This window comes from Dicentrarchus labrax, unplaced genomic scaffold (assembly GCF_905237075.1).
Source record: "Dicentrarchus labrax unplaced genomic scaffold, dlabrax2021, whole genome shotgun sequence".
NCBI lineage: Eukaryota > Metazoa > Chordata > Actinopteri > Moronidae > Dicentrarchus > Dicentrarchus labrax.
The window spans coordinates 16,476,772-16,502,118 of NW_026136722.1; the positions used below are offsets into that span (position 1 = coordinate 16,476,772).

The window sequence follows — 25,347 nt, forward strand, 5'->3', positions numbered from 1 at the left end:
TGAGTGCATCCAATAAAGCGAGACAATCACAGAGAAGTCGGACTTTAATCAGGAGCACCTGAAGGCAACATACAACACAGGCGTCACTTCTGTCACACCGACGGAAGGAGTGGACAGAATGACGCACATGTCCGCTCCATATAAGTAAAGGGAAGTAAAACCGTGTTCCTTCCTTCTTCTGTATCACCAGAACTTTATTATGAGCCAACAGAAAGTAAAACCTGGTTACCAGGAATCCCCTGAAGTTTCCACTGGAGACTCTGTTCAGGTATTTCCAAAGTGATTCTAAAAACACAGTTTATTAATTATAATAATAACAACAATAATAACGACTTGTATGCATATTAAGGACCTCATAATATATTAATTCCCTGTTAATCCTCAATGGTTTGCTGACTCAGCTGTATCATATTGACTGACTCTCTCTGTTGGGGCCTTTTTTTCCAGGTGTCCCGTGTTATTACTCGTACAACTACCAGGTGTTCCAGTCATTTAAGGTTATTAACTGTTTAACATCTTCCCCAAAATATAATGCTTTTGTTTGTGTCTCTTCATTTTCACTTTATCTATAAAAACTTCCTCCAAACTAACTGTGTTCTGGATGTAAACGGTAATGAACAAAGATCTAAACATCTGTTTTCAGTCTCAGTCTTTTTCTATGACTTTGTATATCTTATATTTTTGAAATTATGACCAATTTTACTTGAGTTTTAAGGTTTTACGATCATGTTTTTGCCCTTTAAAATACTCAGTTCTAATTTAAAATGTATTAATCAATATATTTTTAAGTAAATGTGAGATGTATTTGTTTAAGTGAGGAAAAGTTCTATATTTACTGTACTTTACCTATAGTATACCTAGTATTTCCATTTTGCTACTTTATACATCTACTCCACAGCATTTCAATGGGAATACTACAACCCCACTACATTAATTTAACACCCACAGTTCCTGTGTACTTTACAGAGCCTTTAAATTATTATTAATTATAGTAAAACTGTAGTAGAAAATAGAAAATTAGCAGTACTTTGATTAGCGATTACAGTAATATGTTGCTTACATGCTTCTGTAATAATAATCCATTAATGTAATATATTTGATTAAACACTCCCTAAAGCATGATTTTTTATACTTTTAAGTTCATTTTATAGACACTTTTATCCTCTTAAGTAAAAGATTAACAGGTAAATTTACACTACGGTACTAATACTTACATTTAACATATAAATACTTCTTCCAGCACTGAACTAGAGAGCTCATAAACTAAATGTAAGTTTACATTGCAGTGAACTCTTGTTAAATAACACTGATGCAAAAGGCTCACGTTCTGAGTTTCAGGTGGAAACCACATCTTCCTTTGTGCCATTTCCTCCACTGCAGAGCATCAGCGAGGTGTAGAAGATGAGATGACAAACTGAAGTGAGAAATAAAAAAAACAAAAGCAACAACCCACATCCTGGATTCAACTGTGCTTTAACCGAAACACTCAGCAGGTGTGATCACATGCTGCTGCTACTATCTGTGACAGGTCTTTTGGGAGTTCAGTGTTCCTGTCAGGCACAATATAAAGCGACGAAGGTCTGAGTACACTGGGAATGTGCAGGTACATTACTGGAGAACCTTGACCGGACAGGTTAGACAGTTATAATAGATGCTACATAATTATATAATCATCCTTAACCTGATAATGAGGATGTGTTTTGAGCTCAGGAGGAAGAATTAAAAAGCTTCTGCTGAACAATTTAAAATCTCTTTATATGTCCTGAGAGCAGAGTTGGGAGGGCTCCTTTAATAATCCAATACAATAACTAATTATCTGTTAAGGAATGTAGTGTAATCCAATTATTACAATATTAAAATAACGTCACTTGATTGCTTTCGGTTACTTTTGGTTTATATGCCAATAAAGACAAGATAAACAGCAATTAAAATGAGTTTTATCTTTTCTATAAGACAAAAGAACAATGTTACCTATCCTGCTATTAATCCCCATTATTACTAAATGTAACAGTAATCTGATTACGTCTTTTTAATGTATAAGTTACCTTTTTTATTACGTAACTCGGCTGTTAGTCATGTAATCTGTAACTCCCCAAATCCTGCCTGAGAGATATTAAAAACACCACTGAATGAATATTCGTGTGTACAAATACAAAGTCCCTGAGATCTGTCTGCGTGATGATGATCACACCTCGCTGTATCAATTAAGTGACACAATGGCATTTTCTGATTAAATTTTTAATTAAAATACGAATTTATCCACAGATTAAAAATGAAAGGCAGAAAAAGCAAAATGTAGCTACAGTCAGGCACCAATGATACATGTTATTTCATATTTTTAACAATTGCGATAACGCAACAATAACATTATTTACTGATCATTATTTAATATTTATTTATTCAACTGAAGACGGGCGGGGCAATAAGCAGCCCACCAAAGACATTCATGGATTCTCCATTATAGATAACTGAGTAAAGACCGAAGCTGATCCTATACCCCCCCTCCCACCCGCCACACCCCCACTTGATACTCCTCTCACTACCTCACAAGAACTGAAGATTCAAAATTAAAATAAAAAAAAAAAAAAAGAAAAATTTGCAAATGTCCACAGGAAAAAACAACACTAGTTCAGTCAGAAATCAAGAGTAAGAAGAGAGTGGTATTTAATATCAGACAAGCTAGCTGTTTGGGTGGAAGTTGGGAGTGATTAACCACACACACAAGTACTTTTTTTTTTTTTTATATAACCATTAGCCCTGAAATAAAAACAGACGACGAAGCCAGGTGCAACAAAAAAGAACAAGATGTGCTGGAGCGACAGCGTTTGGGCTCACGGTGCAGAGTAGCCCAGCGAGACACAGGAGAAGACACAGGTATGGTATGAAAACGAGTGTAACAAGAGTTAAGACATCCCACCGTGGCAGTGGTGGACATGGCTTGGCGAGACATTCCGGCACTTGTGATTGGAGTTTTCTTGAAAATAAGGGTGTTTTTTGTTTTTTTTTAAGGTGGGAGTGACTAAGGCAGGGACACTTCATTCACAAATAACTACAACTGTGGTGCTGCTTTGAATCTGCACCACATTAAAAAAAAAAAAAAAAACAGAGAACAAAATGAACAGGACTGGGTCAGACGCGTACAGTCAGATACAGTGGCTGAACCAGGTCAGGGAAGAAGTAAACGTCTTTGGAGTGAACTCTTTGTTGTTATCAGGCTGACACGAGTGTAGCAACATCGATAAATTGTTGTGTTAAACCATGGCAACTTCTCCACCAGCTTGTTGTTGTTGTTTTTTTAAGGTCTCGGTGATAAGAAAGTGGAGGTGAGAGACTCGGGGAACGTCTGGATCTCAGCATGGGAGAAATGACTGAAATCCAACAGCACTGAGTGAGATTAAGGTAAAGAGAAAACCCTGACACTGTACATGGGGGGGACGGTGACATTAGACCCTGTTTAAGACTGCAGAGGACAGACGTGGACGGACTACAGCTCTAACCAGCCTTCGCACTCTACAACTGAAGGAGGGGTTGAGTCATAACAGATCACAATCATAGATTCACAATCGTAACAATTACTGTCCTCGTGCTGTCAGTTTAGAAATCCATGATATTCATGCAGTATTAACATAGGAAACAAAAAAGAACAGACCAATATTATTCTTTCTAAACATAAATAAATTGAATTGCAAGAAGAAGTTGATGAGAATGGCATCTGGCAGTTGATGTGTTTCTTTACATTATACTGGGATGTAAACAGATTCATTTGTTAGCCTGACTGGCATGGACCCAGACCCACACTTCAGTTCCTTCTGAACCCCGAAACCAGACCCTTTCCCCTCCCGCCCTCCCCCTCTCCCTCCCTCCATCCTCAGTCCAGTCGCTTCCTTCCCTCTGCGGTATGATGCGTGTTCAGCGGATGTAGACGTCCCTCCCCCAGTCGTCCTGGTTCTTGTTGCGACTCATGTTGGCCCCCGTGTCCACAGGGTCCTGGCAGTAACGCTCCCTCAGCTTGGCGCGTCCATGCGGCTGCGTCTGGCTCGGCATCGGAGGATGGTTCAGGTTTTCCTGGTCCGGCTCGGCGCCTTCGTCTTCCCAGGAGGCCTGTCTGCCGTGATGCTGCGCCAGGTGGAGGCGGCTGCCCCCGCCCCCTCGGTAGGGCTCAGGCTCTTCGTAGGGGTCAGTCTCAATGTCCATGCAGGAGTCGCCAGCCTCGGTGTAGGCAGAGTCCCGGCTGCCCTGGGTCTCAGAGTCGAAGGTGTCTTGCCGTGACAGGCCCCGCCCGCTCCCTCCCCGTAGCTGACCACGAGACGAGCGCATGTACGTTTGCTGCTGCTGCTGCTGCTGCTGAGGTTTCCCGCCCAGGTCTGTCTGATAGTCATGCAGGGTGCCGCTCCCACCGCACTCGGTCAGAGGCCCTTCCCGCTTCTGCTCACCGTGCACCAGGTACGGACCCTGCAGCCAGCCACGGCCATGCCACACAGCGACCATGCAGAGACACAAACACAAGCAGAGCAAAACCGGACAGTCAGTGGTTAGTCAGCGGGGTTAGCGTGAGGACGGACATTCAACACAGCACATCAAATAAAACACACAACATCATGGACTGAGGTGTTCCAGCAACAGGTTTTGAAAGCATTAGTGTTCAGTCTATTTATAACACACACCCAAGTTTGCACCATGCACACACACACACACACACACACACACATACTCAAAAAATTGCACAGAGCCAACACAAATACAGAAGTTACTCAGTTTAGTCAAACACACGAGCTCTACTGATTCAAATCGTGATACCCACCTGCAAACACACCCAAGCAAGTTATTCAACAAGCAGACTAGAATATCTACCATTACAACAGTGCCACCTTCTGGCAGATTGACCTCATGGCAGAAAAAAAAATGGCAGAAATATCACTACTATATGTGTACGAAATGAATTAAGCAATTTTATTTTTGCGCAAATCAGGAAATACCAACAGATTGATGTGCAGCCGGCTCTTACTCAATCAGAATTGGTTCCCTTTATAATGACAGCCTCCATAAAAATGGCAGAAGGAGGTATGAAACATTTTTCCAGCCATTTGGTGCAATTCTGTCGCCCGGGTGCCATTCTGTCCATGACATAAATATATTTTCCGACAGAATGCATCTCATTATAATTGATGTGTAGCCAGTAGTAACTGAGGAATAAGAGACGCAGCTGATTAGTGCTTTGCTGTTAAAATGGTTATAAAGAGATTAAACCGGACAGGAGTGTTAGCAACAGCCTCCACCAAACTAAGCGTTTCTGTTTGAAGAGGCGGACATGACTTGCTGTTTTCAGGGGCGGTACCATGGCAACACGGAGAGAGGACAGCAAACTGGATTCAGCCTCCCAGAGAAGAAAAAAGTGCTGGAGAAAGGAGGCCACGGAGCTAAAGAGGGAGGGGTGGGGGCAGCAGATATAATTTTACTCTTGATTACAGCGAAATGGAGGCCCCCCTCCGCCCTCGAGCGCAGGTCTGCCTTATGGGTTATTCCTTGAGTCCAGTGTGGTTTGAGTTGAGCTGCTCTCACAGTTAAACAGCGCTAAGATACCGACTACGTAATCTTACTCGTGGGTGTTCTTAAACTAACTGTTCATGTGTGGGAAATTGGCTCCTGATTAGCTCATGCTTGTGTGAAATACCTGCGTGTGTGTTTGTGTGAAGGTTTGTTGTGTATCTATATACAGCATAAACAGGGTTTTAATGCACTTTTCCCTTCAGGGTAAAGAGAGCACGCTGCTGGGTTGAGGTTGAGTTGCCAGAGTCCCACCCCACCCTCACCCCCTTTTCCCCCTTTTCTCTGCTGGACTTCAGAGAGCATGTTCTTCCTCTTTCGCTACAGCACCGTCCATGTCAGGCCACAGATCCATATTCCTGCGCAGGGAGGTGAGCACCTGTACCTGCAGGTTGGAGACGGGCTCAGGGGAGGAGGCCAGGGCCGCCGTGGCCATGGTACGGTTGAGCAGAGGGTTGGGGGGGTTGCTGCTCGGGGGGTGTGTCGCCTTCCAGTACGCCTCCAGGTAGTCAGCAAGGTGCTCGCAGGCGTCCTCCAGCTGGTTCTCGTCCAGGATGATGTCAAACAATTCCTGCACATAAATAAAAAGACAATTCGTTGTTTTTTTTCCCTATTTTTTCTTGTTTTAAAGGTCCAGTGTGAAACATTTAGGAGGATCTACTGACAGAAATGGAATAAAATGTTCATAGGTATGTTTACATTAGTCTATAATCACCTGAAAATAAGAATCATTGTGCTTTTATTACCTCAGAATGAGCTATTTTTATCTACAGAGTGTGTGGCTCCTCTTACACAGAGGCTGCCGTGTTGTTTCTAAAGTAACCCAGAATGGAAACACCAGCTCCAGGTAGGGCCTTTTTTGTTTTTTAAACGTTTTGCAGCCACCGTAGTTTCTCCTGCGCACTTCCAACAGGATGGGTAAGGTGAGAAGATTGTAAACCACCACTACATCCTCCACACTGGACCTTTAACAGACATCCTGGGAACTATCAGTTCTTTTAGTACTCCAGTCACAAAGCCAAACTCACTGGTGGGCACTGGGCCAACTTGTCTGCTGCCACCATCTGCACATTTAGGTGTTTAGCCTGGGACTTGCCCCTAGATTTGATGAGCCTCTGGAGGACCTGCAGGGAGACAACAGCACTTTACTGAAACATCAATTATTCATGGGGATGTGCTCGTGCACTTTGGTATCATGGTAACTCGATTTAGAAAAGCATCCACACTCTTAAATCTGTGCAAAGATCAGTCCGCCAGTGAAGTCAGCACGAGCATGTGTTGTTTTCTCTATTTTTGAGTAATTTTATCATGATGAAAGGAAAGAAGGTACCCAGTGGAGTCGCCCCGTGTTGTGTTTGCGCATAACACAATTCACATCCTGCTGTTGGTTTCACACAATAGTTGCTGGTGATGACACACCAGCAAACAAAGCAAAGCTCCAGAAAAGCAGTGAAGAAGAAGACTGCTAGGGACGCACCAATACCAGTCAGGTCTGATACCGAGCTCAGTGGGCCTCGGATACTGCACCCGATACCTCTTTATGGCATCATGACGTTACGTGACCTCCCGTTAGTTGAGCAGGTACACTTTTACAACAACATTAGCATCATTTAAGTTGTTACAGTCAAAAAGGGTGAGGAACATCTGATGAAAATAAAACAGGTTTGTTCCGTATCGGTATCGGTATTTCCCAAATGTAAATACTTGTAATGTATTTGGTCTGGTGGTGTTAGTGCATCCCTAATGTAAACAATGCAAGATTAAAAACATAGTTCAAAACTGGCGTTGCACATTTAGACTTCCATACTTTTGTTTGTTTCCAAAACAATCTCCACAGGGGCCTTTTTCAAGTTGACATTCAGGCCTAGTTGATTTGACAACACTAACGTTTATTGATGGTATCTGCGAGTGTTGTTTAATACTACAGGTCCCAGATTTGTGGGGGAAACAAAAACTCCTGGAAGAGCTACTTTCTGAGAAATATAACCAAAAAGAGCAGCCAAACAAACTCATGTTGTAAGTGTGGGTATGCAGTTTTAATCCAGGGCAACTAACAATGAAAGCCACTATAAAAAAAAGACATAACAGAATATAAGCACATTGAAATTGCTGAAAAAAGGCCAACACTAAGGTCACCATACCTTAGGTGAAGCTATTTTGATATAGACAATGATGGGAGCCAGGGAGGTCTTCGCCAGCTGAGAGGGGTGGTTGATGGTGTCCGCATCCAGAGCGACCAGCTGGAGGGTGCGGGCCAGCTCAAAGATACGCTCAATCTCACTCTGCACCTCCGCTGAAAGCCCAGGAACAGAGATAAGACACGTAAATACGGGCGAGGCAAGAAAAAAAAAAAAGGATTAATGTCAACTACTTCTACCTTTGAAGAGACACCAGCTGTCTATCAGCCATACTACCTTTACAATGCGCACAACCAAAGTGACCAGCATTTTAGTGCTTAATCATGCATGTCGAAGTTTTAGAAGAAGTAAAAGCGTATGAATTAGGCTGGATCACAGTTGAAGTTCCATTTATGCACAGCTAAATGGAGCAGTGCAGCATCCTCATTCTGTTGCAGCCCCCCGACATTTAGAATTTCCTCAAGTCCTTCTGATCTCTTTCATTACAAAGGTGCGAAGGAAGGAGGTGCATTAAGAATGAGATGCCTGTTGCACTTGTAATAACTAATATACAAGGGCACAATTTCTCACCATGTAAATAAAACAGAAAAAAAAAAAAAAAACACCTTCATCAAACAAATTAAGTGGAACATTAGTTTCTGTTAGCACTAAGAGGCACAGCGGCAATTAATCTATCATGTGAACCACTCAACTCTGTGGACTGCTTGGGTGTTTTGTTTCCATTGTTCCTCAACAACAGCCTATAAATCTTGTTATTTAGCATTTCGAGCACAGTTCCTCCTTCTCCCTTTTTTTATTTTATTTTATCAGCCTGTTGACGTGTAAGGAGAGAGATTAAAACCGGAAACCAGAATGTTCCTCGCCTGTCTGTTCAAACCTCAGCGCCTCCCGAGGTGTGCGTGCTGCCAACCCAGCGGCAGAGAGAGATAGCGAGGGCAAATGCAATCTGCAGAGAGACGGGGCAGGCGCACAATTTAACAGCCTCCAGAGAGCTAAAGGATAGAGAATAAAAGCCGGAGGCATGAAACAGGGCCTCCGCAGAATGATAAGAAATGTGAACTTTAACTCATATAAAGAAATCACAGGCAAGGTTTCCATTAACCTCAACAAAGACCTCGACTTTTTGTAAATTTGGATTTGACTGCGGCGAGAAACTTGCTCTCCCTGCCATGACTAGACAGAGTTTATTAGGCGAGATCCTGCTTCTATACAGTCTATTCTTGGGTACGCACATACGCTGTATAGTACACGGATACGAAAACAGAAGGTCACTAAAGGGCGAGAGCGGTATGGAAAGTATCGGCTTCCCTCTCTGCTCATTCCCGCTCATAGTCTACAACGGGTACCAGCCGCCCTGCTGCCCTCCCACGGATCTCTTCCCGCTTTGGTTTTGTAATTCGTTTCTTTTTGTTACAGACTACAGGCTGTCACACAGAAGTTATGAGGAACAGAGAAACTGACAGGCAAGCAGACAGGCAGACAAACGATGTATGAGCAGATGATGAATATAGTGAGAAGGAAAGGGAAGGGAGGAAGGAGAGAGGCTTCATTGTCTTGTTGCGAGGAGAGCATATACGTACCCAGTACGTCTGAATCAAAAGAGAGTGGTGCAAGAAGATGGGAGGTGGGAGAGAAGGTAGGGGGGGAGGAGGGCAAGGGGGGAGGATGGGTGGGCGAAGGGCAGAAAAGACAGGATGAAGAAAGAGAGAGGAGGCCAGATCAGACTCAGGTAGTCAGAGCAGGTATAAAAAGGGAAAAACTTGACACTTTCAGATCTCTGGATCATGCACCTACATGACCTGTTTCTAAAATATTCATGTGCTTTTTTAAAAATGTTTTTTTTAGTGTCTTAACTCCTGGATCATCTGGAAAAGTCATTTTCCTGCAGTTTTTATGTGTAAATATTTGTACGTCTGACACAATTTCACAATAAATTGCGAACCAAGTCTAAAAGGACATTAAAGAATAGAGCTGGTGGCTGATTCCTCTGTGCCACCGAACTCCATCGTTGTCCAATAACTGTTCAGTGAACAGCGAAACACATCAGAGAGCCGCGCTGTTCCCTTGACACAATGAACCACTGTAGTTTATTTTGAGTCAGTCCCACGTACACCATCCTGCTGCTGCGAATACTCACTAGAGCAACAAATGTATTAATCCACAGTTCAAAATAGTCCCCAACTATCTATCTATCTATCTATCTATCTATCTATCTATCTATCTATCTATCTATCTATCTATCTATCTATCTATCTAAATAAAAAAGAAACACTCAAAGATATGACACACAGATAGTGAAAGGTATTTAAATGGATGTTTAGCAACGTGACACGATGAACAGAAATGTTTTCCACTTGCTTGATCTCCACTGTCTCCGTTTAAGTTATCATCTGTTAAATAACAAAATGAAACTCTAATTGTTGTCTTAACTGTACAGTAAACGACCGTTTCTCAGCGCGGTGTTACTGGATTCTGGTTTGTGCGGATATGAAGTGGCTGTATGCGGCCTTACCCAGGCTGGAGCGGGTACTGGAGCGCTCAATGATGGTGTGTTTGCTGGGGTTGTTGAGGACCGAACGTTTGGCCAGGGAGATGTCCGCTGTCACCCGTGTGATGGATATCCTGAAACGGAGATCCGGAGCATCAGTTGTTACCGGGTTGTAAACAGAAACCACTTAAAAGCAGAGCCCATATGACGGCAGATGCTCCCACACTTACCTGCCCTCAAACTTGTGTTTCAGGAAGTCAAAGAGTGCTTTCTGCATCATGTCTGTCACCTGCAGACGAAAACATCAGGCGTAAGACAACATACCACGGGAGTGAAATTCAATGTAAAACAAGCATTTTTTCCCCCTCCTTACTTCATATCCTTTGAGTGACGGCCCGACGAGGATGATGGGTCTCATGGAGGGGACCACGTCATAGGGCGGGACATGCTCCATCTGAGCCGGAGAAAAAAAAGTCCTGATCAGTTCCACAAAGCTCACACAGCTGTACAGTCACATTGCCTGAACACAAACGCCCTCTCTCCCCTGTCCTCCATCCCCTCTGCGAGCGGCCCGATTGATGGATGGCGAGTTTCAGACGCTGGACTCCCATTTGTTTTATTGACCGCCTATGAATGTTTCGGAGGCAGGGATCAATTTCTCGCTGAAAGCACTCGCCTCTATTTCTTAGTCTGCTGTCTCACATAATTAAAGTGTCCATAATTAAACCAGACGCCAGGGTGTCAGGAGAGCTCTCGTGACTGTGTGCTGCTGCTCTAACACAGACGTCACACTTCGCACTTTTCTCTTTTTGTTATGCATCAGCTCTGTGGTGTGAACTGTCGAGTTCTTGCTGCCAAGAATTGCAGCTTTTTAAAAATCAAATCACTTTTTTTTTACATTTGTGCTGCAGGTTTTTGTTATTTTGAGAAATTCCTTCATATAAATAATAAAATAAATATCTTTCACAACTTTATTTAAGCCATTTGCACTAAACCTGAGTATTTGGCGTTTTAAAATCAGATTTTCACCTGAATTTTTGATTTTTTTTGTCCTATTTTCAGACATTTTAAACACAAACACATTTCTGGAACTGACTATAAAGAGCCCTATACATACTGTAGGCTTTTTTTTTTGTCTATGGCTTTCTTTAAGCCATTTGCACAAAAAAACCTATAAAACAAAGACTTATATAGAACACCCACACAAACACGATCCATATTGCAGCGTGTGAACTTTAGGCTCATTTGTACATTATGAATCATGAATGAGTCATCCATAAGGACACTACAAGCATTTGTCCTCTTCAGAAACAGTCTTTTTTTTCCAGTGAGAATTGGGTGAAAACAGTCACACGTCCTATACTATAGGACTATACTCTAACAACAGTGAAATTGGATGTTTTTTCTTTTTCTTTTTATATCTGTATTCCAAGCACGCGCCCTCCTCTGTGTGTGCTGCGCAGCTCTTCAAGCAGGAGATAGCGCTGGAGTGCCCTGCTCCACTACATTACATTACATAAAGCACAGCAACGGAAGCTCATTTCACCTCATTTGTATTCACAGAGGCTAAAAATACATATTTTAAAAGTTTCCAAATGGCTCTTGTCTCTAAAGGGGCAGAGCTGGTGCACTGAACATAACAATAGCGCTCATTGGTTTTGAATAACATGAGTGCAGTGCACAATTTAGTGTGGTGAGTAACAGGGAGGATGGAGTGCATAATATAGATCTGGATGATAGCTCAATATTACGGTTTATTGTCCGTCTATACGATCATATTCTTCTAAAATACTAATGTTTTACTATTGTGGCTCACAGTTGCCATGTTTACAGTAAATGGCAGATACTGTATTTCTTTAAATAAAGCCAAGATACATAAAAATTTAGATTTTATTTGAATATTATTGGATTTTCTTCCAGTTAAACATTAAAAAAACCTTGACTCAAAGGGATGAACGTGAGTTTTACTTTTTAACTAATGATTTAAATGAATATTGTTGACAAATTAGTATTTAGATAAAGCTAGGAGCATTTTCTGTGCATCCAATGTTAAGGTTTATTATCCCTCTATACAATCATATTGCTACAAAATGCTAAGGTTAAGATATTGAAGTCCACATGGGCCATGTTTACATTAAATCCCTATAACATTTTAAGACTTTGTTTCAGGTAAATACTGAAAAACATTGAGAGCAGCAAAACTGATGTAATGCTTTGATAACTACCGTCCATGTCTTTGCTCTGCAGCCTTTAACGTGTGATTCAAATTGTGCTGAAAAGCATAAAAACAGCTGTTTGTGGGCTACTGTCACTCAAATCAGCCGTCATAAATGGAAATGAAAGCATGTCAGGATGTGTTACTGTTACACTCTGACTAACAGGGTCTGGGACGGATCTGCACCTGCATCTGCACATTGACAGCCGTGATACGAGCTCCTGGGAAATGACAGAGCCGTCGGCGTGATTTACAAATGAGCATGCGAGTATTTGAATTTTAACGTGTCCTAGGAAGCATGAAAAGGTGCAATTAAATATTTTGCTACCACCACAATTTACCACGAGAGGGAAAACGTAAGACAAGAGAGGACAAGGAGACGTGAGTGAGAAGTTAAAACGTTAGAGATTAGTGAGAACAAACCACACTCACCGACTTCTGTTTCTGTTTAGCTGGGCCACCTACAGTGTCAATCCACACAAAAAGCCAGAAGAGACAAAAAAAGCACAAAACACAAGAGCACATTTAGTTATTGACAGGTTAGGATTAGGGTTTGGGGGGGGTTATTGATTAAAACACAGTTTACACTGACTGCCTCCGATGTTGCTTTGTATGAATTATAGAATATATTTAATAAAATAGCAGAAGCAGCCTTTGTATCGGTTAGTTCAACGCCTCTCGCAGCTGACAAAGCTCAAAAACAAACATCCAAACATGTCTCTGCGTAACCATCGGTGACCAGAGCCTGAGGAGCCAAACAGGGTTAGATTCAGGAGCTACAGTAGCAGCAGGGACGGTTCAGTTAGTGAGTGATGGAGAAGGGAAGGAGAGATTAGACCTCTCCAGAGGATTAGGGGACAAATGCGGGAGGGGAGGAGGGAGGCTGGCGAGGTAAGAGAGGTGTCCTGGGCCCCTAATGTTACCTTCTTAAAGAAGGGCAGTCGGTGGGTGTTGGCCTGAGGGGATGTTACGCTGCCTGACATGCCCTTGGAGGAGCGAGGGTCACCCTGGAACTCAGGGGGCTCCTCGGCATCCAGGTCGAGGGGGTCAACGTCAAAGGCCACAGTGGACGAGTCCACGTGAGCTGATGAGGTGGGGAAGGGGAGGAGGAAGGGCGGGCAGCGCAGAGATAGGAAGAAGAGAAGGAGAGAGTGAGACAAAGCAAAGTAAAAGAGGATGAGAGCGGAGAGAAAGTAATAGAAGAGGAAAAGCAAAAGGGGAAGAGTACATAGAAGAATGTGAGACGCATCCAGAAAGAGGCATGGAGGAAATTGCAAGAGATGGCATACACGGAGATCAAAAAAGGTGACACAGTATGATTTGAACTGGAAATAACACTGACGAGAGTTTTAAAAAAGAACAACACATCAGATTATCGTGAAGCAAAAGCACAGATGTGGGGCGTAATAACACGAAGGAGAGAGTGAATTCAGTGTGACAACAAAGCAACAAAAGTGTGGATGTGTAAAGGAGAGGCTGCAGAGGGGACCGGAGTGTACAGGAAAGGAGGAATCAAGCTGAGAGGGAAGCTCGGAGGGGTTCGGAATAAAGTGTGTGTCTGGATTATTGTTGGAGATGCAGGTGTGGTTGGTAGGAGGGGTTGGTGGGCAAGGCTGGGGGAGGTTTCGTTTTAAAGGAATTGTTAAGGGGGAGGTATGGGGACATCTTCGCTTTCTTGCCTAGAGTTGAGAGACTGATACCACCTTAACAACTGCCTGTTAAGTATGAGCCTACAGCCAGCAGCCGGTTATCTTAGCACAAGGACTGGAAACAGGGGGGGGGGCTGGGGGCTACGAGCATCACTAAAGCTCACCGATGAACACATTATATCACATTAATCTGTACAGAAACCAAAGTGTATAAGGAAATAATTCGGCACAAGTTTTTACACTTTTTATACAGATTAAACCAGATGTAATTTAATGAGCTTTAGTGTTGCATTTTTTTTCCTGTTTCCCTGTTTCCAGTCTTTGTGCTAAGCTAATGTAAGCTAACAGACAGATATGAGAGTGGTCACGACAACAGGAGGCGAATAAGCGTATTTTTCCCCCCAACGAGGTGTATTACACAGATGTGGTTTCTGTTATACAGGTATTCAGTTCAGGTCAGTGCTTCTATTTGTTGAACAAAAAACCCTCAGAGTCAATCAGAGTTGTTTATTTTTCCCACGTTTGCACTTTCCTCTCTCCCGCTGTTTCTCTCGGATATCGAGCAGGCAGTTCTTTGTCGTCCTGGCGATGCGCACACACACACAAGCCAGACATACTTATCAAGTTTAATGAGCACGGTCCATCCTTGGCTCTATTTCAGTCTTGTCCTGTGTGCTAATGACAGACCTCCAAAGACCTCTCTCACTTCATACAGCAACCCACTGAGACGCGCCATGATTCATCATCATGCCTGACTAACTAGCCAATTAAAATCTTCATCTAAATATCAGGCGCCTGTCTCATCTCGCTCGCTCTGTCAGGATTGCATACGCACTCATACACACCCACGCCCGCGCAAACACACACAAAGTCACAATTTTGCCAGTTGTTAAGGAGACCCCGTTGACCTCACCTGTGCCGGGTGGGGTGGGCCTGCGCGTTCCCGTGGCAACGTCAAGACTGGAGCTTCCTCCAGATTTACTGTGTAATGGAGAAAAACAGGCACAAATGACTGCCTGGTAAAAGACAGAGGATACAGTAGCTCCACAATACTCCTACTTAAATCATCTTTTGACTCCCAAAATAGCAGTTTAAACTGATTTTACCTATATCTTATCCAATATTTTATGCAATAAGCAGGCAATAGTTAGGTTTCCTCCTGCAAGAGGACACTCATCTTCATTATTTACAGTAAACTAGGAGCTGCTTTTGGAAATAACAATATTAAACAATATTAAGAGCGCTTATACTACAAATTGTATATTAAAATCTGATCATTATGGCATTAATACAATTTCGAATAGTCGAAATAAACAGATGCATTCCTTTATTTAAAAAACAAACAAACCTATAACCTGTAGAAAGAGACCCCAGAGACATATACATACACACTGTAGTTACACAGAGGAATACAGTGTCTCACCGCACCGCTTCTGTCTATTTTAGGAAGTTTTACATTGTCTGTTGTGACTCAGGTCTGACCTGTTTTCAGAAAGTGGGGGTTGTCATTTGTGATGCTGATGCTTTATTTGCAGAGAGAACTTTAATGGTTACCTGGAGCTGAGTCGGTTCTGTCTCATCCTCTGCTCCTGCAGCAGGCGGGTGTTCTCCAGCTTGACCGGGCTGGGGATGAAGCCCACCTCACAGCCCTCCTTCACCAGACGTCCGATCCACCAGTCATTGTTGTACTTCTGCATATAGACAACCAGCAGCATTTTATTATGTTGAATGTTGAACACTTTCAGAAAAAGGCAGCACTGAATTGTATCTGTTATAGCCCATCGTGTACAATAAGCCACAGACTTTCTTGTGAGATCATTTTTATGCCTTTATGATGTTTGTGAGCTACAAAAGTACAATTATGAACTCCAGGTGACCAAAACCAAAAAGTTTAAGCGCTACTTTTATTTGACAGCAGCCATTTTAACATGAAACAGCAGAGGTGTGGACTCAAATTTCATGACTTGACAAGATCAAAAAAGACTTAAAAATACTTGATAACTTCCCCAAAGTTATTTAAAGAGTGTGCCACAGATCAATTAATTTCCCTTCATTTCCTGAACGCTATTCAATCCCAGCAAGTCAACCCTTAATTTTCCAGATCAACTTTGTCTGAACCAATCCGACAGCAATATTATGTTAATGAGTGCGAACAAAAACTATTATTATCATTATTATTAGAGTGCATTATGATTAATTTATGACTCAAAACTCAAAGTTTAGGACTTGAGTGCAAAGTTTTGAGACCTACTGATGACTTGCAAAGGCTCCAAGCCCCACCATTGGTCCTCCCCCCCCCCACTTCACCTTCCAGGAGCCTCAGTCAGTTTGCTACCTGAAGGGATTTACTTGACGTTCGTACCTCTTTAATGTGCAAGAAGTCTTTGGCTTCGAAAGATATGGCCATGCCCTGCACAGGAACGTCATCGCTGGGGCCAGGGTTGTAACCCACATTTGTCCGCACAGCAAACGCCACCGGTTTGGTCTGGAGGAGTGAGGGGGAATAACAGATATTAGTATACAGACGGCGCCTCACCAGAAACACCTAACACGGAGTTCAGTGTCCCCTTGACACTGAGGAAGAGCTTTACCAGAGTCAAAACACTCAACGCTGATGTGAAAATTATGCAGCAATGATGACTATTAAACGAACACTGTGCATAACGGACGGATATACAGCAGTTTATCTCTGACCTTTGCTTTCTCGAGCGTGGCGAGGGCCTGTCTGTCGGCCTCCTTCCTCAGAGCCTCAGGGTCCTCCTCCAGGGACACGTCTGAGTCCGACGGCCGGCTGGTGTAGGAGTCTGCGGAGCCCTGAAATGCACAGTGGGTTTGCATAAAGGTGAGGAGGGGGTGCAGTGCACTACATGTCCATTAAACAAGCCTTGGAGGTTGCAAAAACAGGAGCAGACTAAAAGAAACTGCAGGTCTAGGATGAAAGTCTGGGCGTCTGGTATGTATATGCTTGAACGTCAACGTTCTACCTTATGAAGAAGGAGGCGTGTGGCTCTGCATTTGCAATTCATTTGTGCTCAAAATGTCAAGACTGCCATGAGAAGAGTAACCTACATAGACACAAAAGGGGCCTTGGCCTTCATACTGCATGAAAGCTGACTCTGTGTAATTTGAGGTGGAGAGGATGCATAACAACAAGCCGACGTTTCCACTCCAGCTGCAGTGAGGCCGAGGTGTTAAATCTTTTTGCACAGGTACAACGCATTCAGCGTGTGGGTGTGTCAAGTAGACACAGAAAGAGGGGGGAAAAAATGGCCTGAGGACTGTTTATAATATTAGGAGGGATATAAATTTCTCATGAAGTGGCTTCAGTTTCCAACACATCCACCACTCATGCATGGTAACTTGACTCTCTTCTGCTGACCCTCTTGCAGACACCCATACCACTATAAAAACCCGAGCCTCCTGCGAGCCTGCGGTGCCGGCCCACTGTACAGTTCAGCAGAGCGGTGCAATGAGGGAGGCAGCCTGAACTTCTGAAAATGTTTTGAGTGTTCAACTTATATAACAATCCCACTTGTTCTGTTCTTGCTGTGTTTTTTTTTTTTTTTTTTTTGAGCTGACAGGCTGCCTGGCGCTTTGTGGGAGGTGCTGACAAGAATGCGGACAGCTGAATGTGCCAGGCAGAAGAAGTGAGTCACTAGGTGTGGGCTTTTTAAAATAGAGGTGAGAATGTGCAAAGATGACATACGCCATATGTAATGATGATGAAAAGATTGTGTAGTCAGACAACACAAAGAGACCGCTCATTCAGAACAACAGAATATCTCTGGACTGTAGTATTGAAACACATGATACCTTAGTGTCACTAATAACAAAACAATACACTTTTTTGGGGGGAATATAAACATATTTGAACCCTTATTTCATTTCAGTAAAGATGCCAAACTGCTTCCTGAATGAGTTAAAAATCTTACCTACATAAAGAAGAAATATATAATGAAAGGAAAGTTACCTACTTACTGATCAGGACTATTGAAGGGGAACTTTTTAAGGGTGTACTTCTGCATATGTGAAAACTACAACTTTGAATATGAAAAGAATCTGGTGGTGTGCAGTTGGAAAGAAGTGAGCTTGCCAGACCTCCGTAGCACACACACCTGAATCTCTCACTAAAGTGTAGATGGACCAGTTGCATTGTGGATAATGTAGGTGCCATGTTTTGACAAGGAAGAAGAATGTGTGGAATAAAAAACGAAATATCTTTTGATTCAAATTGTCCATCATGAGTCCGACAATGGGGAGAAAGTAGGGGATTTAAGCCCTACTCTTGGTTTCTTGCTGTCTTTTGATCTATTTTACATGCTAATGTTTCTTATTTAAAAGATGAAAAGAAATCTGGGATGCCCTTATGGCCTCGTGGTTAAGATGCATTACTATATAACAACGTCCCTGTTTTATTTTGGCAGGGGGAACCTTTGTTGCAAGTCATACTCTCTCTCTCTCTCTCTCTCTCTTTCTCTCTCTCTCCCTCATTCCCTCTGTTTCCTTCCACCATCAAAATACCAAAATAATGGGTCCCTTTTTTAAAATAAAACAAAGATAAAAAGAAATCCTTGGTGCCATTCCTCAAACACAAACCTTTATCAAGAACTTGTGGAGAAAAACATTTAACACCCGAGTGAAACTAAAGGTCTAAATATATCCAGAGAGTCATTTGTTGAAGACTGAAGCATCTGTGTGGTGTGTTAGCGTGTTTACATGTGCATTTATGTATGATTAATGCTCCTCTACGCCTTTGATTACCACCCATGCGTCTCTTTATGATTTGAAATGAAAGGACAAACACAAATGTTGATTCTAGCTCAGCCACCTGTCGTATCGAGGCGCTCTGTGACTTGGCAACAGGCGAACAAATGTAGACACTCCCCTGTTACCAAGGCGATGACAAGCTACTCCACGCATCCTGGGGCATCCACAAACCGTCCCCACTTCCTGTTTCATTTACCCAAACGCAAACACTCGTAAACGGTGCGCCCGCATCCCACTCAAGTAGGAGGCATGATCCTGTGAATGGCATGCAGCATCTAATGAGGACAATAACAGCCGCCCCCACTTACCGGCTCTGAGTCATCTTCTAAACCATACAGGTGCATCCCAACATGGAGCACCGACTAAGTGAAGGTTAACAAACCTTGATGGGGAACCCAAGGGAATGCTTTTAGAGAAAAAAATAAAAGCTGAAATGACGTCTGAAACAGCCTGGGACCAACCAGCTCGCTACAACAGGTCGATGATGCAGCAAAATGTAGAGCGAGAACGAGTGGGAGGGATAGGCGATGACTTATGTGTGTCTGTGAATGCGTGTGTGTGTGTGTGTGTGTGTGTGTGTGGACAAATGCTCGTGTCTCTGAGTCACTCACCCAGTTGATTCACGTCACACAGAATAAAAAGAGTCAGGGAGAGAAGAGAGTGAGAGGGATTGACAGATTCATGAGTCAATACTTTATATAAAGAAATATGTGTATGTGGACGAAGGGGGGGGGGACCGATAACCTCTCTGCACCCTTTCTCCCCCAAAACCCTTTCAGAACATGTCGATAGACTGAGCGAGCGCATTTCCTCCACCTTTTCATTCCTTCTTCTTCTTCTCCTCCTCTCGTGTCAGTGGGTTGTGTCTCTAATTTAGCTGCTTGCTTCACTTCACATACAGCTCCAGTTCAAAATAGCTACAGGCCACCTGATGGCAGAGCTGCTTTCCTATTGGCAGTGCCAGACTGGAGACCCCAGCAGTGTCATAGTAACCATCTCTGCAGCTTATTACAGACAGCCAGTGAGAGCTGCACCAGGAAGGAAATAGAAAGAAGATATAGGAATCAATAGTAAATAAAATACCCTGAAGGGAAATCCGCGACGGGGAAATTGCATAAAAGCTTTTCAACAGGTGATCAATTAAGCATTTTCTCGCACTGTGAGGCCACAGCCTGGTCAATAGGTCTTTTTACAGAGTTTTTTATTTTATACAAAACTTAAACTTCACTGCATTTGGTTGGTAAAATCCAAACTACGCTGCATTGTCACAGACTAAAGGTAAAAAGCAGAAAAGCTCGCAAGAGGTGAGGCTCAGTAATTATACCGAAAGTGAACCGACCGTGCTTCTCCTCCGTTCTCTGCTCGGTGCCACCGTGATGAATTTACACCTCCTTAGCACTGATATTGAATAAATGGAAGGCGGGGGGGGAGCAACAGAGCGGAGGGGGGTAATGGAATAAGGAGCGAGGGCGGGACGGGAAAAGACAAGTGCTTTGAATAATGAGGGTTGAAAAGAGTCACCCTGAAGCAGAGGAATGAGTTAACATTGTTTCTTCTGATTTGCTTTAGGGATATACATAAATGACTGAACCAGCATGAGAACGGCACTGTTTCCTCCTCCTGAAGGTCTTTATGAAACACCGGAAATTATCACCACTGTTTCTTCTTGTTCTAATGTCAGATAACAGGGCAGAGGTCAAAGATTTTAATCTGCTTCTGCCATAAACAACAGGAACACCGCAGCAGGTGTTGTTAGACTTCACAAAGCATGACTAAGAAGTGATTATCATCTGAGAGCACATACTGCGAACCCCTGCCCTGATAATTAAACAGATAAAAATATCTTCATACCTATCAGCTCAGATGATGTGAACATCCCCAAAAAGAAGAAGAAAAGAAAGGGAAAGCAAGGATATTAAATATCCTTTTCCTATTTGCTTTATCTCTGACTCTCCTCAGAGACCAGTCATCAAACATTTCAGAGAAGAGGAAGAACACAACATCTCAGACAGCTGAGAACAAACCAGAATGCATTAGCAGCCGAGCCTCAGCTCCACTGTGCATTCACATCACACCCAGAGTGGGATTAGCTCAGTGAGGGCAGGTACGGGGGAAAAGAAAAGTGGAATAAAAAAAAGGGAGGAAGAAACGGGAGTAAAACGTTTTAACAGAACAAACCTGACGAATCACAAAAGACAGATTTCCTGTCTGAAGCTCATGGCCGGTGGCTGTAAATGGCCATATTCCTTTTTTTTCTGTCACGGCAGCGTCATGGCAACCAGCCGGCCAGTGTGGAGATGACTAGAAAGATGAGTCATGGGCTGAACTCACCAGAAATCCCCATTTTCACAAACAACACAACGAGGAACCACAATAACAAAAATACACTTCAGCAATTAAATTAGGTCAGGGAGATACGGTTGGAATCAATATCACCATATAAACTGTATATATATATATATATACAGTTTATATTTATATATATAAGAGTATCTTTCAGGTGCCTATTTTAGTCATGATTAGAGATGGGTATTTTTTAAAATATTTTGATACTACTGCTAACATAACATCTGAGTTTATGAGTTTATTATCATATTCCAATACTCATCAATAATTCATTCATTAAAAACATGCCAACCTTCTCACCGCATCAGTCATTTAATGTTATCTTAGCACGAGCAGCTGTACAACAACTTTGCCTAAATAAAAAATAAGATTTTAAAAAGGTGATGATCTGATATCTCATCAAAGAGTTTGAATTTGGCCAACTTGATATTTATTTAAGACCTGATTTTATGGATTAGTTGATTTACTGTATGTTGATACTCAATACCCAGCCTAGGTTATGATATCTAATGTGAAGAAATTGGTGATCAATGCCTCAAACTTTGTTGAACTGAACTTCAACAACTCATTTTGTTTAATTTTAAAGTTCCAGCTTCTCAAACGTGAGGATTTGCCGCTTTCCTCTGTTTTATGTGAGTATAAACTGTTAACATATCAACAAGCAATTTTTTGGCTGGGAATTTCCCGGTGCTGGATATTTTTAAATCTTTATAGATGAAGGATTAGTCCAAAAACACACCAATGATTAAAACAAGTGCTATCTGCAGCCCTAATGACCACAATTACAATTCCACTAAAAGTCAAATTAAAATCTCCCAGCCCTAAATGCAATACTGTAATTGCAAAAAATCCATTTGGAAACCAAACATGCAATAACAAGCTAAATCAAGATCCAGCCCAGGCCTGTTTGGGACAGGGGAACAGCAGTAAACCCCCACCCAACCCTTGAAATGGCCACAGTGCTGGGACGGCCGGGCAGGCAGTGCACATAGCTGCAGAGGCAACCGATGGGACTGGAAGTCTAATTAAAAACACAGCGCCTTTCCAGCAGCTGTGGCCCGGCCCAAAATGGAACCGCGCTCAGAAGAGGGGGAGCAAAGAAATCCGCAGACCAGGAGGTCCGGCGCTATCAGGACACGGGAAGTTATATTTTCCCGTCACCTCTCTGAGCAAAAAGTACCTGCTGAGCTTTCAAAACTCACTCCAGATCCACACAGAGAAACTCTTTCAAACACACAGAAACTGCTTCCAGATCAGCAAAAAGCTTGTAGATTTATCCAGATTCCTCTTACCATGACGGGCCTTTGAATCCTCTCAATCCTCTCCATACCTCGTTTGCCACGCTCGCCACACCACGGCAAACCAAGGGGGCAACGCCGGAGTCCACAGACAGAGTTATGTGTATGTGTCTGTGTGTGTGTGTGAGAGAGAGATAGTGGTAACTAGTGTGAGCGTCTGTCTGCCAGTCGGACAAGTGCACAAGTGTACATGTGTGTGTTTGTGAGTGTATGTGCGTGTGTGTATGTGTGTGTGGTGTGTATGATAGGAAAGCCAGAAAAGAGTGGCCGTATGTGTGAAACTAGGAGAGCGGCTCTCTTAACCTCCAACCCCTTCACACACACACACACACACACACACACACACACACACACACACACACACACACACACCCACCTCTACCACCACCCCCACCCCCGCCCCCCCCACCCCAACCTCCACAACCCAGAGGAACGTGAACCTTGTGTAGAGGAAGGGAGCAGGAGCTGGCTGGGGGTCGGGTTGCAGGACTTGTGCTACATTTGCAAACTGGGGAAATATATTTAGCCCTGGCCGGGCAGAAACAGGGACATGAACGCACCGAGACCCAGAAGGAGGCTCGGTATGCAGCCGTCAGCCATTCAATGCCCCGGCTGACGTGAGAGAGGACTGGGGCAGTGCCCAGGGAAACCCCCCTCCCCAGTTCTCTTCTCTCTCTCTCTCTCTCTCTCTCTCTCTCTCTCTCTCTCTCTCTATCTGGCGCTTTGCTTCATTCCTCTCGGCCCCTGTACTGATCTCATTCTTCCAAAACCCCTCGCTCTGTCTCTTTGTCTGTCTCTCGGAAAAAAAGGGTATCAGACGACGGATTAATATGGATATGAGGGGGAGGTAGAAAAAAAAGAGTCAGTGCAACCGCAGTGAATTGTGGACATGAAGCGCAATGATCAGGGCTGTAACACTTTGAAGCAACTGCCGCTTGACTATTTAAGCCTTCAAAGTGTCGTCTGAATAGTATACCGCTCAAAATCCACGTATCTGCGTGTTACATATCATCCAAAATGGCCAGCTACTGATATTTAATGACAAAAACATTAATTGATTTCCTGTATACTAACTGCTATGTCATGTAGGATGGAATTGGGACACTGTTAAAAAGGCTAAAGGAGGGAGGTGTACAGGCAGATAGGTGTGGTTGGAGGGGGGGTGGTGGTGGTGGTGTTGGGTGGGGTGGGGGGGGTCAAGTGTGTCCACTAGAGGGCGACCTGTGACACAATCAAATGGGCCTCTTCCGCTCTTGTGTTAGCGGCTGATGACAACACAGTCAGCTGGGGAAGGTGCAAAAAAAATGGGAGGCCAGACCGACCAGTTGGCTCCTCGTGCAGTCAGACACAGCAGCAACTGGGGACTCTGCTGGGATTCATATGTCAGGACTGACAGGAGGACTGCTTGTCTCTCTCTCTCTCGCTCGCTCTCCAGCATCCAAACACGTGTAACCTTTCACATATGGCAACCAAGATGGATGGATTTTGGTATTCTGCTGATGGAAATGAGTCAGTGTTTGAGGGTTAACATTAACAGAACGTGATGGTTTGTATTTTTAAAACAAGGATTTGAGTTCTTATGTTTGTAAAATGCTTCTTTCACCCCACCTCTCTCTCTGTCTCTCCTCACTTTCCTGTCACTATTCAGCTGCTACTATCTAATAAAGGCAATAAAAGCCCAAAACATAATCTTTAAAAAACGAATATAATTTGCGAGCACTGCTTACGTCCAGGTGGCAGCATTCAGTTTCATTTGCAAGGACTCCTGCGTGCTCATGCATGGGTTGTGTGGCATTTGCTTTGATTAGTCAAATGAACACAAGAGTAAATTATTTCCTGTTCCTGTTGAACAGTGAATCAGGCACCAGGGATGTTACAGATTGTGGTTGGCACCTTAACCCCCTAAGCCACCAGGACACCCCCATAAACCAAAACGACTGCACACTGAGTGCAATTGTTTAAATATTAACAGGTTTAAATTTCTGTATCACAATTCAATCCACCAGTTTAGAGCCGATGCCTCAAAATGGGACCAACTCGGCCTGACAGACTCCTCAAACTGTGACAGAGAAATTAAGCCTTTTATTTAATTTTTTGCTCAAATTAAGATGCACATGAAGGCACTTTTCAATATTTACTGATCAGTTTTTAATGGAGCGTTGAGGTGATGCACGATATGGTAAAAAAAAAACATATTTTTGGCAGATATTGTAATACAATTCGATTTAAATCATGAAGATGTTACATTTTTTGGGGCCTGTACCAAACAAACATATTTTCTTAAATCAGGAGATCAGGATTTGTTGGCAAGGACATCTTTTCAGAGCTGCAGCATTCATTATAACACTGTTTGTCACATATTTTATATAAAAAAACAGCAGTTTCTGTGGTTTGGGTATTGCACTTGGCCATATTGTGATTTTGCTAATATTCTGATTAATGTCGTATTCACCAGGAAATGGTGGTTGTAAGTCATTGGTAAATATATTACATTAAGTGGACCACTAAAAGAGCCGCTGCAGAGTCTAATTAACGGCAGCCAAGCATTAACTCGGCTATTTGTTCTTGTTAATGGCCTGAATATAATTGTTGATTTCAGGGTGTTACAGAGAAATGGAAAAATAATGCTGTATGATTAATATTAAGCTTGGTACATATGCTCCACTTATCCATAAAGTGTTGAAGAGAAATGTTGCATCAATTTGAAATAATTTGATGATAAATATCTTTTACTGCATTAGTTGACAAGGACCTGAAAGGCCCACAAGTTTAAATCTTTATGAGCGTAGATTGGGAAGGACCCTCTTTTTATGGACCAAAATAAATTCAGGCTACAATTTATATGATATTTATGACTTTTTGCACATTTAGAACATAGTTTTGAAGACTATGTTGACATTGG

At 42.9% G+C, this 25,347-nt stretch overlaps 1 protein-coding gene and 1 long non-coding RNA gene across 4 annotated transcripts in view; one reads left to right on the top strand and one right to left on the bottom strand.

Moving 5' to 3' along the window:
- The first annotated feature begins 131 nt into the window (after positions 1-131).
- Positions 132-2,702, top strand: LOC127356277 (uncharacterized). The gene is made up of 2 exons (XR_007881960.1): positions 132-268; positions 448-2,702. It is a non-coding gene; the product is annotated as an uncharacterized LOC127356277 (long non-coding RNA).
- A 1,151-nt stretch (positions 2,703-3,853) lies between these two features.
- Positions 3,854-25,347, bottom strand: part of cacnb1 (calcium channel, voltage-dependent, beta 1 subunit) — a 31,028-nt gene continuing 9,534 nt past the window's right edge. Inside the window, exons 1-13 of one of the 3 annotated variants that reach the window (XM_051387887.1) lie at positions 22,440-22,738; positions 16,729-16,848; positions 16,397-16,519; positions 15,589-15,725; positions 14,948-15,015; positions 13,309-13,469; positions 10,544-10,624; positions 10,401-10,459; positions 10,195-10,304; positions 7,686-7,837; positions 6,573-6,668; positions 5,930-6,115; positions 3,854-4,452 (exon numbers count right to left, since the gene is read on the bottom strand). In XM_051387887.1, the coding sequence (XP_051243847.1) occupies positions 3,910-4,452; positions 5,930-6,115; positions 6,573-6,668; positions 7,686-7,837; positions 10,195-10,304; positions 10,401-10,459; positions 10,544-10,624; positions 13,309-13,469; positions 14,948-15,015; positions 15,589-15,725; positions 16,397-16,519; positions 16,729-16,848; positions 22,440-22,475 (1,872 nt within the window). In that variant the 5' untranslated portion in view covers positions 22,476-22,738 and the 3' untranslated portion in view covers positions 3,854-3,909. Of the gene's footprint in view, positions 4,453-5,929; positions 6,116-6,572; positions 6,669-7,685; positions 7,838-10,194; positions 10,305-10,400; positions 10,460-10,543; positions 10,625-12,817; positions 12,847-13,308; positions 13,470-14,947; positions 15,016-15,588; positions 15,726-16,396; positions 16,520-16,728; positions 16,849-22,439; positions 22,739-25,347 lie in introns of those variants that run through there. The other 2 variants (XM_051387885.1, XM_051387886.1) reach the window with 2 other exon arrangements.